The following is a 13,881-nucleotide window of genomic DNA, read 5'->3' as shown; positions in this document are numbered from 1 at the left end:
TACAGGAAGAAAAGATTTTTTTGTGGCTCACAGTTGCAGAGGTCTCAGTCCACAGGCCCTGTGAGCCCAAATATGAGGCAGAACATCATGGAGACAGGGTATGGAGGAGGAAGGTAGCTCGGAACATGGCAATCAGGAAGCAGAGAGAAAGCTCTGCTCAACAGGGACAAAGAATAAACCCAGTGACCCACCTTCTACAGCTACACCGCACCTGCCCGCAGTTACCACCCAGTGAATCCATGTCAGTGGAAGAATCCGTTGCTTAGGTCACAACTTTCATAATCTAACCCTGTCACCTCTGAATGCTCTTGCCTTGTCTAACACATAACCTTTGAGGGGGATAGCTCATATCTAAACCACAACAGTCCTAAAGTTTAATATTGTGGCTTATAATTGTTATAAAGTAGCCCAGTGGGTTTTGCTGAAGGACTGGTTTTAGGTAGGTTTCAGTGACTTTCTCTAATAAGGTAATATTGAAAAACCTCTAGCTCTAGGAATATGGTGGTGGTGGGGGGAATTGTCAGAAAACAGCTTACTAATTTGTTATTATCCCCAAATTATACATGAACTTCACCTTTGTATTTCCCTCTCACTCTTCTGGAGAGAAACACGGCTGATTCCCGGAGGCATCTCTATTTACACGGCTTCCTCTCCCTTGCAGATTGAACTGGCCATCCTCCGGTTTCCCTACGATTCCTGGGGGACCCCATTTCAGCAGTTCAAACAGGTGGTAGAGGAGCCGTCGCCACAGCTGCCCACAGACAAGTTAACCTCACAGTTTGTCGACTTTACCTCACAGTGGTAAGACAGCCCCGACTCCCCGCTGCCAGGGCTGAGGAAGGTGGTGCGTTCTCATGACTTCCCTCCACTGGGATTGGTCCATTCTGCATACATTCATTCTGGAAGCATCTATGGAGTCTGCCCTTCATGCTTGAGAATAAGATGCCAACATCACAATCCTGGCCCTCCCTAAAGCTCCACCAAGTCAAGTAGGGGAGTCTCATGAGTCAACTGTTGTAGTGCAGTATCACAGTAGGGCAGGTCCAGAGGTGGAGAGATGCTTAGGGTATTCGGAGAAGTCAGAGGGAAGGCATCAGGACAGAGTTTTCTGGAGGAGATGAATCCTGAACTGAGCCCCTGGGAGGTATTCTCCAAGTAGAAGGGGAGTAGGGGAGGGAAGGGATTCTAAAGAGAAGGAATATCACACACCATGTCCACAAGCAAGAAACTCCCTTATGGAAGCTGTGAGCAATTTGATGTTGTTTAGAGCATAAAGAGAAACGTGGTGAGAATTCCTGGAAGCCCAGGGATGGGGAACAGAGGCAGAGATCTCTTTGGAAGAGACAGTGGTGGTTCAAGGGTGTTGCTGAGCTACCTAGAAGTGTGCAGAATCTTTGCTTCTACAGAATGCTTGCTCACTGCAGAAGTGCTCACCCAGGAGGGCGCAGCAGATGATGTTGGGGATCTGGGAATAGAACCCAAAGAAAGCTGGATTCAAAGAAAGTTGTCTTAGAAATAGGGAAAGAACCACATTAAGATGGTCAAGTTTTGTTTTCCATGGAAATTGTCGGTGCCATCAAGGAAAGTAAGAAGGGGGATGGTATTCTCCAGACAATCCAGTGATTCCTATCTGCGGTCTGGCCAGAATTCCCAAGGTCACGTGATAATGACCCCTGTGTAGAGGACATCCAAGGTCAAGCACATAACAGAACCAAGTTAGTTTATCTGGGCATCCTGAGAAAGCGGCTGAGAACTGGGAGAAGGATAGAGTCAGAGCTGGTGGCAGTCGCAGCCGTGCCTCCTGGTGAGGAGCAGTTCTGATCACTCCCTGCCATGGAGGGGCCTGGAGCTCTGTAGATTCCGAAGGGCACAGGGAAGTCGAAGCGACCTCTTCCTCACAGCATTATTCCTCGGCCTTCTTGCTCCTTGGAAGGAGCGTTGTGAATACAGCTTTTATTGGGAAACATGATGACACGAGAAAGGCTCTTGTAGCTTGTGAAACTAAGGCCTGTTGGACTTTTTCTGGTCCCAGGCCACTCTCACCCCAGGTGTTTTCCATAATGATTTATGAGGCTGGCCCACGGTGGTTTGGTTTGGTTTTGATTTGGGCTGAATGGCCAGAGAGGGGCTGGAACTCTTGGATAAGACACGTTGGGTGTCTCTAAAATAAATATTCTCTGGGCTCTTGAGGTCTGTCCCCTGTCTGCCTTCCTCATGTGAACAGGCTGGATATATCTGCCAGTTGAAATGGCGGTCATGATTTCACCTTCTGGATTCAAAGAACTTGATTTTTTTTGTTGTTTTCTTTTGCCTTATCCTCAAATGTTTAAATGTCACATAGGAAAAGGGTGAGTCATCTTTGACATTGAGCCCAGTAGTTCCTAGGAGGAGTGGTGATGGGAAAGGTTCTCATCCAGGGAAACTTCTTCAAGCTTGTCTTCCTGTTCCTCTTCTCCCACCCATCCCCCTTGGCCCAGGATTCTGGATACTTTGGGAAACTTTGGTAAGAAGGATGAGGCTGGTGTGAAAAGTTTGGGAAAGAGAGTTTTCCACTGTGAATCACCCATTCAATTCAGTGGTTCTCAACTCTGGCTTCTCATTTATACATCTCTAGCAAACATTCAAAGCACTGTCCCCAAAGCCTCACCATCACAGATTCCAATTTAATTGGTCTGGGGAAGGACCGATTTCAGTACTTTTCAATGTTCGTAAGTCATCCTAATGGACTTCGAATATACCTGCTGAGAATCCTGGGTTTATATGAAAGATTTATGGACCTGCTATCAATTGCTTCTCATTCAGAATTACACCTCTCTGTAATTTTTTTTTTCCCCAGGGATGGGGATTGAACCCAGGGGTGCTCTACCACTGAACTATAACTCCAACCCTTTTAATTAATTTTTTATTTTTGCTGAGGCTGGCTTGGCACCTGCGATCCTCCTGCCTTAGCTTCCTGAGTTGCTTGAATTAGAACTGCACCCCACCATGCTGGCCTGTAGTTTATTAAAAAATCATTCAATCAATTGATTTTTCTGTATCAAAATACTTTTCTTCTCGAACTTAAAACCTCCTCCAAAAGAAATAAGAATGAGATCATTAAAGCTTCTTACAGTATTTAATACATTGAGAGAGGCCTGTTTTCTAATGTCAGTGTGTGCACACACATGCAGAAACTCCTGAGGCTGTCCTGTTGCTCTTTCTATAGTGACTGCACTGTGTCTATGCTCCTGCTACGATGCTCGTATGTTGTCCATCTGAGATCTCCTTATCTTTCTCTTTTTTTATATATATGTCTTGTTAATCCAGTCATTTTTATTTTCTATCTTTTTCTTTTTCCTCTCAATTTTAGTTCCAGTTACCATAGTTTATTCATTCAGATGTTTCGAGTGGTAGACAAGTTCCTACTTACTTGGAAATTTTACTTTGGTTAATGCTGTGTCACTTCATTTACATTCAGGAAGTCAGCTTGTCTTGCTTATGGGGCTTATTAAAGTAGTAATAATAATAGAAACAAAATTCAAATCATTTCAGTTTACAGTCATCAAGGTACAGATTTTTTTTTAAATTTTTCAAAGCATCAGTACTATATCTCTGGGAAAAGCTGATACTTTGGAATATTAATTTTGTAAAATAATAGGTCATATTTGTTGATGCGGGGAATTTCAAAATAGCAGAGGAGTCTTAATTATGAATTTTAGGAGCATGCTTACTTATCCTCACTTGGACTTTAGGAGAGTGTACCTTCTCCTATTTGTCAATAATTATTTTTCTTTTTGCCTGCCCTCAAGCATTAAGATATTTTCTTTGATACCTCCTCAGGATGTACATCAAACTTTTTAAGGCCTCTGAGTTGAAAATTGCATGGATTTCCCCGCCCCCTAGATCTTAGCACTGGCTTGGGTATTTATGAAAGCAATTTTATTTTTTATGTATAGTAACATCTGAGTCCATGCCTCATTCAGTAACAGCCTCGCTATTGCACCTGTTTTGCTATTGACAGTTTTAAAGTTGGTCTGGAGCAGATTGGAAAGAACGAAGAGGTTTCTGAAGAACATCTATTGCTTTTTGTTTCCCTTTGAATTTATAACTGACATTTTTAGAAATCGTAGATTGGGTCACTTGCAATTAAATAGCAAACAAAGGAATATTTTACAGGCGTTCTGGAAGAATACCCCCTTCCTTGATGAAGAGCAGGACACAGCCTCTGAGCACCTTTTCCTTTATTGCCTCATCTTCCACTTTCCTCTTTATAAAGCTGTAATCTTTATTAATTACCCTTTTTCTGAGTGACTGCCATATTATACTTTTACAACATAATCAGGCTTTGGTCCTGTAAGTGATAAGGGAACTCCAGATTTGGGAAGTAACATTTTGAATCTCAAATTTCAAGATAAATATATCTCTGTATTTATTTCTTCATCCTTATTTGGGATAAGGGTACAAAAAGGGCATGTTACTCAGAGCCTAAGGGATCTGTCAGAGCATTGATGACCTTTAGTGGCTTGCATTTCACCCCAGCATTTGAAGGCATCCCAGTGTGGCATCCAGGGACTCAACTTGGACCGGGACCTCAACCTGTGACCTCCACCCATCAGTACCGAGTGATGCTTGTCAGATAACAAACAGCTAATCACGGTGCATGGGGTGAAGTGGCATCCACAGGTGGCTCTGGAGCCCAGAGATCCAGGTGCTATAATGCTACTGCAATAACTTCAGAGAAACATCTTGAAGAATGAAAGGAAAGTGAAGGCATCATTGCTTATGAACTTGAAGAGAAGCAACGATTCCTTATAGACCCTTCCTTTTTGTACTTATTTGGAAATTGGACTAGTGAATGAGACTTTCCATCCTTTTTCTCACACATGGTTTTACCGTAGAGTATTTAAAAAGTTTCTAAGGTAGACAGTGCTGACCAGATAGGCCTTGTTTGGGGGATTCATAATAAAGTCTAATAGAAAAGCCTTACAGTCCAATCCACAAAAAAGTTCACAAATGAGTTTATATATTAAAAAAAAAGGCATCTAAGCAAGTTTTTACTTTCCACCACAAGCTCTTCCTACAGGTTCATAGAAGGAAGTCTCTGAAAATCAACTCAGAGTAACTAGTACGAAACAGAGACAATCAAACATAGTCTCCGACTTGTTCAGAAAGGACAGCAGAAAGAGGCAGCGGATATTTATTTAGCTTTTGACAAATGGATGGCTTGAGAGGCACAGTGTGTTTTTATTCTGTGGATGCGCCAAATAGCCCTTCTTGGAAACAATCGGTGAGAATTCAAATAGGCAGAAATCCTCTGGTCAGCACAATCTTCAAGCTAGCAATTCTCAAGACAGCACGAAGCTGGTTTTTAGTGTCAGCTACGGTCAGAAGCGTGTGTTGTGGCATTTGGAAGAGGAATTAGGGCAGTTCGCTAGTTGTATGCTTGAAAATGACAAGCCACTTGAAAATTCAAAAGTCTGACTTTCATCCAAGAAGAAATTGGTGTAGCTTTGAACTCTGCAGTTGTTATTTTATACTGAATTTCAAGCACTTCCTATTAAACATGGAAAATTTGCTTTTTTTCCTACCTAACCTTATCCTGGGTATTTGGCTATTCTTAGGGCATGTTTTAAAGTGTTCTCGATTTAAAAGATGGGGAGAAACTCAGAATGGGTTGCACCAGATACAGGAATTCAATAAACAGCGCTGCTCTGCTGTGTAAGTGTTTTCCTTGAGTACTCTGTTGTGGAGCTTGGGGTGAACTTTGACCTTCGCAATCAAGGGCCATAAGCCCAAATGTCACCTATTGGCCAGCAGGCTCGGAGGTTTCAGAAATCTTAAACACTTTATGATGGACCAACTTAGGGGCTTTTGCTACTTTTTTTTTTTTTAATAATGAAGATTTTCAAAGAAGAAATTTTTCTGGGGACGTTTTCCTCACCTGCTCTGAAAGTGAAGATAGGGAAGAAAAGGGTCATTTCATAATCTACCAAATATGAGGTCAAAAATCAGCAGACCCATGAAGATCTCTAGTTGTAAAAGAAGCCCTTGTTTTGACATTTGAGACACAGGCTCTTTCTCTTTGCTAGTCATTCCCTTGGTTCTGTTCCTGACCATGAAAACCACTCATGGAAAGGTGGACAGAGGTGCTCTGTCAGTGTTTCAGATTCAGTGCAGAGTTAGGGTCTCCAGCGAGATTCCAGAACCAACCCCTTGAGTACTGGATGTGGGTTTGATATTGTGTGTGCTTCTTGTTATTGATTTAGCAAGTTAAATTGTTCAGCCTATAGAGAAGAATTTCTGTGTTTTTATTTGCTTTGATGAACAGCTAGAAATTTAGGACTTGTACACATTAGACTTTTTATTTTTTATTTTTTAACTGGGGTCTATATGCAAGTGAGTAATACCCTGGGACCACATTGCTTCTGCTGGGTTTCTTTCTGGATAAACTAGCTCTTGAACTTAAGAAAACTTTTGCTTCTGAGAGTAGCGGGTAGAGAAGGGTAGAAGGCAGGAGGTGGCAGTGAGTGACAAATGAATCAGATGGAGAAGATCCTTCTGGGCAAATTCATCTAAGAGGAGATGAGCAGTAGCAGCCAGGGAGATACCCTAGGAACTAAAGTCCAGTTTCACCTATACTGTGACATTTTAGACATTTAGTAGTGGGGGACTGCTCTGGGCATTATATCATGCTTAACAACATCCCTGGCCTTTACCTAGTAGATGCCAGTGACCCTCTGCACCTAGCTGCGCAAACCAAAATGCCTCCAGATGTTGCCAAATGTCCTTTGGAGGGGAAAATCACCTTCCTTTGGGAACCATTAGTACTGACTCTCAGGATGCAGAGGCAGGCAAAGCCATCAATAGGAGTTCCAAGGCTCATTCATTTCACTCAGGTACACATTCCCATTATCAGTCCAACTGTGACAATTGGTAATTCTATATAATGCACTCTTGTTTTTATCCTCAGTTGAGATGAAACTTTCTCTCATAGGTTGTCTGGTCACTGAGGTCACTAGGTCCTAGGTCTGCCCTCAGTTCCAGATTGAAACTTCTCTCCTCACATCTACCTGTACCCTGTCTCAGGTCCCCTGGCTTCTACCCACAGCACTGCCTGGAATAAACTGGTAGGCTGCTTTTCAGTTGCTTTGGTTCAAAAGCTTCCCTACCCCACCCCCTCTCTATCTTTTTTCATTTCATTTTTTTTTGGAACCCCACAGTTTCTCAGAGCATCTCAATGACTCATCCTCTGTGGTTCTGTACCTGGCTCCCTCATTAGGATGAGTTTGTGTGGCTGGATCAGAGCAGAGCTCATGTCACACACACCAGGTCTCATTGGCTCAAAGATGACACATTAGCGCAAACCCTAGCATCATTATAATCAGTCACATTTCTGTTCCACTCACTCCAGGCACAATTCCTTTCCATTCATGTATGATTGTGTGGCCCAGTGGGTGAGGGAGGGTGTAGGTGGCCTTGCAAAACATTGTTTTCAAAATCATGATTCGCTCCATTCTGTAATCTGCAATTCCAGCTCCAAATACACCATTTCTCTTCTTCCTTTTTCTTTTCTTTCCATTTTAAGGCTAGGGGTTGGTAGAGGATGGGGTGGGTTGAAGATAGGAGTGATGGGTTATTCTCTTCATCCTGTGATTTTATCACTGTGGCCTCTGGTATCCAGGGTCATTCGATGTCTCTGAAAGCTCAACAGATCAAAATGCACTTCACAGTGTTCACAGTAGTGCACGGCCACGAAGTATTTCTGAAAAGAATTGCTAAGTCACGGAGTATGTTTTCCTTTTTATCAGCTAAGATGCATAAGCAAGTAGTTTTAGCCTAGAGACTTTATGGGTTTATTTCTTCTCTCTGAGGCAGGTTTGGCTAGGAATATATTGAAGCAAATTATAAACTCAAGGGAACTGGAAGCTGCAAGAACCAAGTTTCATTGAAGACTGTGAGGGGATAACAGATGCATCATAGGAAACACTTGCCGATTTCTTTGCCAGGGGAGGTGGGATTAAAAGCTTCCTTGAAGGAAAATAGCTATTCATTTTGAAACAGAATGACTGCAGCTCAGAAGGGTTAGTCTCATTGTCACTGGTAAAGTGTCAAAAAATAACACACACACACACACACACACACACTTGTCGTATTAAGGGTGATTTAAAAGCACAATTTATCTTTGTAACAGAACCATCAACATAGAAGGTTCATATTTTCAATACATTTTTTTAAGCTGGTTTGGTTCTAGAGTCCTAGTGTAGTGATAAATAGTTTCTATATTTTAATGTAATTAATTTCTTTTTTCCCTTTAATCTTGAAGAAGAATTCCAAAGAGTGGCCTATGTACCCAGAGCTTATGGTGAGTGTCAGCCCTGTGAATATGCCCAAAGTTATAGCTACCTAAATTATGGTCAGATAACCACATTGGAAGAGATATGATTGATTCATGGGGACACTCGTGACAGGAATTGGACTCAAGAAAAAGAGTGAAGAACCTTTCATTCATCATATGTCCTTTATAAACATAATAAAAGCCTTTCCCCTAGTTGATTAACCTGTAATGATATAGACAAAGGGTGTCTGTGAAATTTATATTTTCAAATTTAAAACCTACCCATGGTCACAAAGTACTATATAAAATGAAGGAAAGCATGCCCTTCAGAGATTTCAATAATGAGAGGAAGAGGTGCTATGTGCCTACTCAAATTTTGATAATATATACAGGATGAATTAGATGAAGTTCTTTTGGCTGGGTGGCTAGGGAGGAAAGAATCACTGTTTTTTTCTCCTCCTCCTGTTTTTCATTTTGATGAAAAGAAGTAGGAGACAGTACTATGAATTGGATTCTACGATCTGGCATTCACAATTTGTCATTTGCTCTACAGTGAAAAGAGGGATGGAATTCAAAGCTCAACCTGGTTTAGAATTGTTTCTCTTCCCTGGTGGTAGCTGCCACTCTAGGTATTACCAGAGGGTCTTTGGTACAGATGGCAAGGACCTAAACTTGGCAATGCTCTAAGTGTCTTTTGAATGTGGGAGGAACACATTAGGTGAAGGGAGTATCACACAATTCAGACTATGTATGAATTGGTGTTAACTCCTCCCTAGACTTCACCTTAAGCAGGGGAAGGAAGAGTTAGGTTCACATGCAATTTCAATAAAGAGAAGAGCACACGCTGACTTCCCTTTTTACTGGAGCACGGTGATGTGGCAAGCATGGGATGCTTCCTCCCATCCTGTCCCACTCACACCTGTCAAAGCCAGCCCAGGGACATCACAGAATGCGTACATTCCTGGCATCTCTTACCAAGTGGTGTGGTGAGGGGGCTGAGATATTTCCTGACTTGGAAATGTCAAGTCAGAAGGTGCTACGGGACTCTGGTTGAGAGGGTGTGTGCTCAACAGGGCCACCCACGTGGATTTTCAATTCTTGTGGATAGGCTTTGGTTTAAGTCTGGACCATTTTCCTAATGGATGAACTTGGGCCTCCATGTCCCCTTTAAAGGGCAGTGCCCTGTGCTTGACACTCTATAGCTGTCTTAACTGAGACCCGCTATTGAGGAAGAAGAGAAGATGAGAAGACAGCATTCTATATGCTTGGGTTAAATATTTTCTCCCTGACTATGTTTCTAACAGCCAGAGGCCTTTTCAGTCCTGGCTACTCTTTTGTGGTAGTGTGACACCTAAGCCCTTTTAAAATTAATTTCACACAAAGTTCAATAAATGTAGAACGATTCCTGTAGGATCTTATGGAATCTGTAATCCTATTTTAAAACCTCCTTGTTTTATAACTAATTTTGGATAAAAGAAGAACTTTCAATATAATTCTCTTTAAAATGTAGGACATTTTTTTTTTCTTCCAGAGAACCTATTATAAGAAAGTTCATTAGAACATATTAGAAAAAATTCAGGCTTAGTGTACATTGGCAGGGAATGTTGACTTCTACCTTTCCAGTATATTCTAACCCTTTGGTATGTTTTGGCATACATATCAATGTTGTAAGATCATGTGGGCTCCCCCCGCCCCTTTCTCCTTATGGCATTAGTCTTTGTGGTCCTGGAAATGAACTTGCCTCTTAAGACCATAACTATTGCCTGCTTTCCTGTGGAATTGAGGTTTTTAAATGAAAAATCTGAGTCCAGACTCCCTGACTTCAGTATTGGGAAACACGTGCTGGGAGGCTATTGTTTAAGATTTTTAGGAGTTTGTGAGGAGGTGGGAGAGAAAGAAATCATTTTTCTTTCATGAAGGACAGTGTAATTAAGGCCTAACCCAGACATGGACCACTTATGGAAATCCCAAATGGCTTTCTCCCTAATTCAGATTGAGGGCTATCTGTGCTTTAAAATCATCTTCTCTGCTTGTTCTCCCAAACTTCAGCTGGGGGCCATGACTCTACAGGAATTGTTCTTCAAGTGTCAGCATTAGCCAACTGGATAGTATTTTAGACTCTGGGGGAGCTACAGCTGCTATTATGACTCTGGAAATCTGCTGTATTCAATATATGGGGGGGAGGGGTGTGTGGTTGTGCTCCGATAAAACTTTATTTAAAAAACAGGAAGTGGGCTAGAGGTGGTCATGAGCTGTCCTTTCCTAACCCTCTCCTAGATGATAACCACCATAAATGGTAACCAGATCATTCAAGTGATTGTCCTGTGGGGTCATTATGTTCTCCAAATATCTTAAAAGTACTAGAGTAGTAAACAAGGATGCCTGGACCACAGAAAACATCATCTTTTTTTTTTAATAGTAACTTTAAAAGAAAAATTTTTTTTTAGTTGTAGGTGGACACAATACTTTTATTTTTATTTATTTATATGTGGTGCTGAGGATTGAACCCAGTGCCTCACACGTACTAGGCGTGAGCTCTACAGCTGAGCCACAACCCCAGTCTCAGAAACCATCATCTCGACAGCTGAGATGTGCATAGGCTCTGGAGACCTATTGGAGATATAGCTTGCCCCTTTGCTCCCGATGGTGTGTCCATGGACGACCTTGCTGACCTCTGGCTCTCACACCCATCTCTAAGCCTGGGAATAAACTGAAACATGCCTGAACATTTGTTTTTAAGACTGTAGGCTGGCTTGTTTAATTCATTCACACATTCAGGCTACAGCCACTGAGCTAATAGCAGCAGGACAGAGGTGTGTATGGGGGTGCTGGCTGGCATTAGAAGTGATCACCAAGACAATCTGAGGTTTGGTGTGTCCTGTTTTGATAGTAAAAAGGCTTTTAAGTACATTAAACCTCTCCGAATGTTAAGAGAATGTGGGAAAGCTAAAAAGCATGATGTGAAGACACTTGGTAAGTGTGCCGTGTTAAGTGGGTTAGGAATGGAAAGTGGTACTGATGCTTGGTAGTTGAGGGAGGCCAGGATGAGAACCTTGTCTCTGGACTCTCACTGAATATTCTGGTGTCAGGCTCAGAGCCGGTATCCAGCCTGTATTCTCCAGCTAAAGCAGGAAATCTCCTTTCCATTTTCTGAGTCACAGTCCTTGCAGGACAACCTGCTTTTTTTTTTTTTTTTTTTTTTTTTTTCATTTTCTTTGTTCCTTCCCCATTGCAATGTTCCCTAAACTCCTATGGGTGGGCATTCAGTTCCCCACAGAGCTGACTCATCCAGCCCTCTACTGTCAGGCTTAAAGAATTATAATTAGAAAGCCAACAGCTCGGCAACATGATGGCTGTAAATGAAGTCTCCATGTCAGGCAAAAAGAGTGAGTCACCCAAATGTCTGCATGCTAAGTGCTCACATTTAGTCCTGACCAGCCATGGCAAATACTACTACCAGACAGTTGGGGATGTGGGGGTGGGGGTGGGGGATGAGGCACTGGCTACCAGAGGGAATTCCCCCTTTGAGTTGGTTTGATTAGGTCTGTCTCTAGGAGGAGTCCTGGTGTATCTCTAATATAAGGTGGACGGTCCCCCCAAGACAGCCAGCCAGTTCAGGAGGATTGTTGTTGTGCCATGGAGAAAATGGGTTGGTGTTCTGAATTGTTCCTGAATGTGTGGCCTCTTGCTATCCCTCACCTTTTCCCGAAGCAAAGTGCAAGACTTCATTTTGTTTTTTACAGTCTGCTTAGTCTGAGCTGCATGCAGACAGACCATGCTTCCCTTTCCCATCTTCAATCTCCAAGTTGAATTTACTCGGCACATACCTGTAGTCGGTAGTTTATTTCCCAGATGGATCAACTCTTGGTCAAGAGGAGACGTAAGTCTAACTCTTGGCTGTAGGTATGGCTTAGAAAATGGCTTTGACTTTGTCCGTCCTGACTAGCCCTCCAAAGTCAAGGGCTGGGATGCTTCCTTGCACAGTCATGGATCAGCAGAGTTGGTGTCTTAATTCTACTACCCATTTCCTGAGACGTGAAAATACTTGGAGTTTCCAATTATTTTATAGCTCTATCAGTCTAAAATGACTTTTTAGGGGACCAAGTTGTAAGTCAGAGTGTTAGATAGATGGTCATTGCCAATCTTTGTATTTGACTATAGATGGGATTTGTATAGCATATTTAATATTTTTTTAAAAAAAGAAAGCAATAGATTCTTGGTGGTGGACACCTAGAGATATCAAAGTGGGAGGAGTGGAAGTAAAGGTATCTATCCCTAGATGTGTACTTATTTTGGAAAGGGTAGGAGGGATCTCCCTTCCTCCTGATAGGGATACATAACTCATTTATTAAACAAACTTGTTCATTTGCTTATCTCATATATTATCAGTGACAAATATTAATCCATGCTTTTTTTCTTTTCTTTCTCAGCAACATCAATTTTTCACCCTACATGAATCCAAAGCAACAGATGTGGCATCTTTTGTGAAACTGATTCTTGGAGACTAGAGAGCATTGGACTTAAATTGATTGACCCTACTGTGGATTGGTGGGTTTATGGGATGAAGCAAGTTCACTACAGCGCCAAGAGAAAGTCATCTTTGAGGTAATTTTGCCCTGCCTCTCTGAGGGTTTTCTCTCTCTCTTTTCTCTTCTTTTTCCCCTCCTAAGGGGGCCTTGGAATCTATAGTATAGAATGAACTCTCTAGATGGATGAAATATGATAAAGGCTTAGGACTTAAAAAGGTGATTAAATATTTAATGATGTGTCATATGAGTCCTTAAGCTTCTCAGATTTCTCTTGTTCTTTATGGAATGAATGCATTGGCCCTGGCAAAAAGGTGCTACAGTAGTGATGAAACTGTAAGTAGATTTGTAGTTTGTCCCATTTATTATTTTAATATTTATGTTTAAGCGCTTGGTTGGAAAGATCCCACTTTACACAAGAAGACAAGGTTGGGTTGGCAATATTTATAGGGCTTTTATTTTTTAAGTTCGATCATGTCTATGGTCCAGAAGAAATTATTTAATATGCATCTTTAAGAATATTATAAAAATCTCAAAAAAAGGAGCTCTTCCTGTGAAATGTCTCTTCCTCTCTCCCAGACTTCAACTCCATCTTGGGTGATGACCATGTGTTTTAAGTGAGGTGTTGAGGTATCCTATTCCTGCTCTTTTTCCAAATTTGTAAAACATAAAAAATCACTTTTATCACAGCTCAAAGAAACAAGTTTGGTTCTCTTGACATTTGTGGTATAGTATTCAGTGGAAAGTGATTTGTGATGTGATTTTATATCTGCCTGTCTATCCATCTGTGTGTGTGTGTGTGTGTGTGTGTGTGTGTGTGTGTGTGTTTGTGTGTGCGCACTTGGTAAATCAAGTTCCACCAAGGGGCCTCTGTGAACATCTGTATTCTGTAGGAAGGTCATTTGTTGGTCATGAGGAGAGATTGCACACCACAGAGAGAATTGCGGTGCCTTCTTCTGCTTTTGGTCCTCTTGCTGTGGAGACGCCCCAAGGATGATCTTTGTAATCAATTTGCTTTTTTCCATTTGTTTGTTTTCCTGT

At 41.8% G+C, this 13,881-nt stretch overlaps 1 protein-coding gene across 1 annotated transcript in view; it reads left to right on the top strand.

Annotated features, from left to right (window-relative positions):
* The window catches only part of LOC144373271 (dual specificity mitogen-activated protein kinase kinase 6-like), a 32,131-nt gene extending 19,046 nt beyond the window's left edge, over positions 1 to 13,085 (top strand). Inside the window, exons 8-9 of the mRNA XM_078036374.1 lie at positions 662 to 801; positions 12,745 to 13,085. Coding sequence (XP_077892500.1) covers positions 662 to 801; positions 12,745 to 12,802 — 198 coding nt within the window. The 3' untranslated portion in view covers positions 12,803 to 13,085. The remainder of the gene's footprint in view (positions 1 to 661; positions 802 to 12,744) is intronic.
* The last annotated feature ends 796 nt before the right edge of the window (positions 13,086 to 13,881 follow it).

This window comes from Ictidomys tridecemlineatus, unplaced genomic scaffold (genome assembly GCF_052094955.1).
Source record: "Ictidomys tridecemlineatus isolate mIctTri1 unplaced genomic scaffold, mIctTri1.hap1 Scaffold_338, whole genome shotgun sequence".
Classification (NCBI taxonomy): Eukaryota; Metazoa; Chordata; class Mammalia; order Rodentia; family Sciuridae; genus Ictidomys; species Ictidomys tridecemlineatus.
The sequence above is the reverse complement of the archived record's forward strand: the minus strand, read 5'-3'. Positions and strand labels throughout refer to the sequence as shown.